Here is a 5,776-nt window from a genome sequence, read left to right as displayed (position 1 = left end):
AATGGAAATTAAAAGCCATTGTAAATTATATAGAACTGAAGACTGAGTAGTATGTAAAAAAGCATGGCTACTCTTGCCACTTTTCATTTATAGTCTTCGGAGTTTTTCAACAGAACTGGTAGAACTTTTCTTAGAAATATTTTTGTAGGACTCCACTAAATGGCAAACAAGCACTTCAAGAAGGTGATAAATTTAGGATCCTGTTAAGCTTACAAAAGGAAGTATTTTCATGGGAAGAACTGCAAACAGTGGGGCCTTTTTCAGAGTTTCCACTGGAGGTCTCCTTGCTGTCCTGGGACTCCTCCATCCCCAGGGAGTGCAGGGGCTGTTATTCCCCAGCATCCAGGGGCCCAGCAAGGTTATAACATTTAAATACAATTAATGTATTCTTTTTCAGATCCTTGTTGGGCATCTATAAACAGGGGGATTCTGATCTGTGATGAGTGCTGTAGTGTTCATCGAAGTTTGGGGCGTCACATCTCTCAAGTGAGACATCTCAAGCACACGCCATGGCCTCCGACACTGCTGCAGGTAAAAAGTAAAACCGTGTCTGCCTTCATCAAAACTAGATACAGTATTTTTTTTAACATTTTTTAATGGGATTTAAATCGCTAAGCTTTTGTTTGAGAGGGGTGGTCCTTTCAAGCTTGCTTTTTCCAAGTTAGTTTCCTTTTATTTCTCTTGTTCTGCCATGATGGACCACTAAAATTGGAATTGTCTATGCCTTTTTGATACCTTTGTTTTGGAAGGTCCCCTTCAACTTTTCTTTCAGACTTCTGCAGTGCATCTGCTTCAACCTAAATTTTCAATACATAGCAAGCCTCTCTCTTCAGTAGAGAAGTTGTTGGGATGAGTAGAGAATTTTAAGGGCGTTTTTATTGCATTTCACGTAATAACCTCCTAGGTGTGTGCCTGGTCCTGATATCCCGGCAGGATGTGAGTGCTGGCACACAGAATATGAATCTCTGTTGGCTTGCTGTCCGCTTGAAAATAATTGTAGGCTTTTAATTCATTAGTCTGTGCAGCTAGAAGCAAAATTTCTTTACTGCCTGTTTGTATACATTTTGGATTTCAGATGGTTGAAACACTGTATAATAATGGTGCTAACTCCATATGGGAACATTCCTTGCTGGACCCTGCCTCTGTTATGAGTGGAAGGCGCAAAGCTGGCCCACAGGATAAAGTGCAGTAAGTGAAAAGTTACAGAACTTGTGTTTTTGTAGAAGCGTGATTATTTTATTCGGCAGTGACAGAGGCAGCAATGTATCTATGGAAACCTGCATATATTTTGTTGCTAGAAGAGAACAGGAGTGAACTAGTTATTTGTTCACTCTTTTTATTTATTTTTAAAAACTTCCAATGGTTAATTTTTTAAAATGTATTGCAAAAGTGAAAATACAGTGCTTGAATTCTCTGAACTGTTGTTTCCTGATCTATAGTTTTGACTAGTGAGGACCTTTATTTGTACTTGGATCAAAAGACTTTTGATGCCATGTGCTTCAGTTAACTGAGTGCTGCTAACGAGATTGAGTTTGGTTGATGAATTAAAAAAAAACTGAGAGAAGACTTCTTCTGTCATGAATATAGTGCTTCATTTTAAAATGTAAATAACTGCATATACTAAGTATGGATCTTAAGTTGGCATAATTTGAAGTTCTAGATTCTGCAGATGTTCTGATGTTTAACAAAAGTATGCTCTGTTTAGTTAGACAATCTGCACTGGGTTGTTATTTTTCATGAAAACCTTTCTCTAACTTTGCTACTAGTAGCATGCAAAGATCTAACGCAATCTTCACTTGCTCTGGAAAACAGAAAATTGACACCTGTTACTGTGAAAGCATTAATATTTGTTTTCATGCCCTTCTGTTGCTTGGGTTTCTCTTTACAGTCCCAATAAAGCAGAATTCATCAGAGCTAAATATCAAATGTTAGCATTTGTTCATCGCCTGCCATGCCGTGAAGATGACAGTGTTACAGCCAAAGATCTCAGTAAGGTTAGTATGTTTTTTTGGGCAGTCTGCAGAAGCTACAGCTTGTGTGTAGCAGCACTGAAATCTGACTGAATTAAATTAGTTCTTTTTGAAACAAGACAACTATTGCTGCTCTTCAGCACTGTTATGTAAATGAATAGAGTTTAGGTTCACTTGGAGGAAAACGTATACACAAAGGAGCTGCAGCAAGAATTCTTGCCTACCTGTTTCTAAAAGCACAGCTCAACAAATGAATGCTGAATCACAGTTATTGTTGCTGTATTAAGTACAACTCTGCTTCTTTTTCAGCAACTCCATTCCAGTGTAAGGACAGGGAATCTGGAGACGTGTTTGCGATTGCTCTCCTTAGGAGCTCAAGCCAACTTCTTTCATCCCGTATGAACACTTTTTTCATTACTTTGATATGCTATCACTTCTTAGTTTGTAATACTTACACTAATTTCAGCTGATGCACGTTTTATTTCAGTCTTCTACTCAGACCTGTTGATTAAGTAGAGTGATGTGCTTGTTTTCTTACTGACTTGTAGGAGAAAGGAAACACCCCACTCCATGTTGCTGCTAAGGCAGGACAGACTTTACAAGCAGAATTATTAGCTGTTTATGGTGCTGATCCTGGTACGCAAGATTCCAATGGGAAAACTCCAGTTGACTATGCAAGGTAGAAGGTTCTGATACATGTGATGCTCTTGTGTAGTAACTGATGTTCACAAATTGCATGGTGAACCTGCTTTTGATATATTTCTGTCCTGAAAATGATTTGACTGTTGGATGCTATATAAATACTTTTTCCGGAAATCATGGGTGCATAAAGAGTATAAATAAGCGTTTTCAGAATTTCCTAGGCTGTTTTCTCCTGGATGCTCCAGACAAACATTTTCAGTGGCAGTGAACTGCGAGGTGCATCCAGTCCCAGAACTGTACCCGCAGGAAAGCCCACCTTTGGAAAAGCATTCATGTCAGGAAAGATTAAAGATGAGTGCTCTGCTGGTCAGTTGTGCAGTGATGAGACTTGGAGCACAGCACTGAAGGTTTGTTTCTATGCAAAATTGGACATTCGTAATCAACTAGACGCTGCACATTTGTGTAAATTGAACATATTCATTGCTCTGATTGCCTTTGGCCATACATGGAGCCTGAAGACTGAAGAAGTTCACTTGGTTGCAAAACACAGTATGCCAGAATATTTCTTTTTCTCGATGCTAGTAATCAAATGTGAAGTTTGGTGAGCTTGCTGCATGAGCTTAGAAACAGTCTAGAAAATTGTAAGTAACTTATTCAAAATAGACTACATCATCTGTTTTGTTTTGTCTTGTTTTTTTAACAGCAAAGCATTAGGCAAAGCTTTTCCGAGTTTTCATTGATTCATGTTGGGGAGTTCATAAAAGTTCATCTCTGTTTTTTTTGCCTGCTGGAATATACCGTTTAAAATCCTGCTGAGAGTTTGTGCTGTGTTGATGCTCTCAACCGTGCAGTGTTGAACAATGGCTTGTACTAAATCTGTATCTTTGACCGTTTTAAAATTTTTTAATATGTCTCAAAATGAATAATTAATGTAACTTTTTTGTGTGTGTAAACCAGACAAGGTGGGCACCATGAACTGGCAGAGCGCCTGGTGGAAATTCAGTATGAACTCACAGACAGGTTGGCTTTCTATCTCTGTGGCAGGAAACCAGGTAAGTAGAAAAAACTACACTCCGAGATTTTTCAATGTTAATTGTAGGACAGTTTGAACTATGGTACGTAATGTTCGTGTCAGTGTTACTGTGCTTTTTATATACACTTTGAATATTCTGACATTATAGGAAGGATGCAGGAGAAACTTAAAGAACGAAGAAGATGTGAGATTAGTGATAATGCATTTAAAATTCAGATAAAACCACAGGGTTTTAAGTATGCCTACATTAAAAAATAAGTTCCTCTCTGTTTTTCCACAAATACGTGTTCTATAAATGTAATACCTGTGAAAATAGGGAGAAACCTACATATAAGATCAGATGAGTACTCTTTAACTTCTCTAACTTTCACTCCTCTTTAACTTCAAGGAGTGAATTGCCAGGGAAATACAGATTTTGTGACTCTTGTAAAGTCTGCAGGAGATATTGTAGAAACTCTTCTAAGTAGTTTCTTCTCATTGAAATGCAAAAGCAGGGCAGTATTCAATTAAGTGAGTACCTTTGGAACACAAACAAGCCTAAAAATTTTTAGCCATTAAGTGCCATAAAGGCACCTACATTAGAACTGTTTTTTTAATGGAATTTTAATACGGTTGTTAAGCCTTAATTGCAGTCTTTGATAACACCAGGAAATTGTGGTAAGAACCTTCTTTTAAGCCTTTCCAGTTTCCTGTAACTGGAAATGGATGAATTATGTGCAAGATAAATTATCCTGTGTTTGTGTGTTGCTTATGTTCTTGGGTTTCTCACTACTATGTCTTTTAGTAAAACTGAGCACAAGCTGTATATCCTGACAGCATTGCAAACCGTAGTCCAGTAACAACCGATTAAAGTGCAATTTGTTTTCAACCCTAGAGCATAAAAATGGACAGCACTTTGTTATACCTCAGATGGCAGACAGGTAAGTTGCTGATTCTGTGGCATGTCTGAAAACATCAAAATAATTAAAAAAAACCCCAACTAAGTTTCCTTTCCTTTCTGAAACAACTTTCAAGCTTGTTATAATTCTCACTTTTTAAATGTGGGCTTTTCTCAATCTTGGAAGCTTTTTTTTTTTTCCTCTAGAAAGAGTATTGTCGTTTAAACACAATTAGAAAAATCACAGAAGTTTGCAGTATTTGTTAAAATGCAGGGGGAAGGTGAAACAGATGTAATAAGGGAACACACACAGGAATTCCTAGGAAACAGATTTTTGTAAATCATGTAGGGACCAATCGACTTAGTTTCCCATTACAGCATTTTTGAAACTAATACTTGCAAGAAAGCTGTGTTTTTCTCGTAGTCTTCATACTTTTGATCATCTGAGTGCTTTTAACTTTTGGTTATGATCATAAAACATCAAGAATTAATCGTAAGCCCCCATTTTTCTTTTATTGCTATTCAATTGGAAATAAGACGGCTGTAAGTAAACTACTGTTCAACTTCTGGCTTGCAAAACCTCTTTGAAACACTGTAATAAGATAAAAATTATAGAAACTATGTAATAGTTGGTAAAATACTTGGTGTCAACATTTGTAACTTTGTTAGATGTGCTGTGTTTAGCTGCTGGATCCAGTACAGCCTACTTTCAGTGCCAAGTAATTTGCAGAGCTGAGGAAGTATCACTTGCCTTGTTACATGGGGAAGGAAGTTGACATGGCAGAGAAAATGACTTGTGCAAAGATGCTGCTCAGATTGCAGAGCCTGCAGTGCAGCCTGTCTCACCTCTGCCTCGTGTTCTTTGCTGCCCTTTCCTCTATTTTTCTTTTACTTTCTGTCTAGGTGGCTGCCTACACAAACTCTGTATGGTTAACTGGCATCACAGAGGGGTTTTATTTGAGCCTTTCCATCCTTGTAGGTCAAGGGAGGCTTCCCCTGGCTGCTATAAATATGGACTCAAAAGTTTGTCAGCTTCCTGATCCATGGCTCTTAGGATAAATTTGGTTAAACTGCCCAATTTTCATTTTGTGCCTCATGTTCAAGGCTGAAAACTAGTAGAAGAGAATAATTTTAAGCATGGCACTGTTGCTGTAGCCACTTGTCTTGAGCTATACAAATGTGGGTATTCATATTCCAAAGGATTTTGAGGATACTTTTGTTTTAAATTTAAGATTATTGTTTAGAAAAGCTTAA

The 5,776-nt window shown here is 37.7% G+C and overlaps 1 protein-coding gene across 1 annotated transcript; it reads left to right on the top strand.

Annotated features, from left to right (window-relative positions):
- Positions 1 to 397: 397 nt before the first annotated feature.
- On the top strand, positions 398 to 4,565 carry LOC104535566 (ARF GTPase-activating protein GIT2; the record flags this gene model as incomplete). The annotated part of the gene is made up of 7 exons (XM_010185056.1): positions 398 to 531; positions 1,076 to 1,188; positions 1,889 to 1,994; positions 2,280 to 2,366; positions 2,519 to 2,649; positions 3,570 to 3,664; positions 4,520 to 4,565. Coding segments are annotated over 7 exons (712 nt in total), but the record flags the coding sequence as incomplete, so codon positions are not given.
- Positions 4,566 to 5,776: the final 1,211 nt, after the last annotated feature.

The sequence above is a fragment of the Mesitornis unicolor genome, unplaced genomic scaffold, assembly GCF_000695765.1.
Source record: "Mesitornis unicolor isolate BGI_N332 unplaced genomic scaffold, ASM69576v1 scaffold10035, whole genome shotgun sequence".
NCBI classification, from domain to species: Eukaryota; Metazoa; Chordata; class Aves; order Mesitornithiformes; family Mesitornithidae; genus Mesitornis; species Mesitornis unicolor.
Note: the sequence above shows the minus strand (reverse complement) of the source record. Positions and strands in the feature narration are given on the sequence as shown.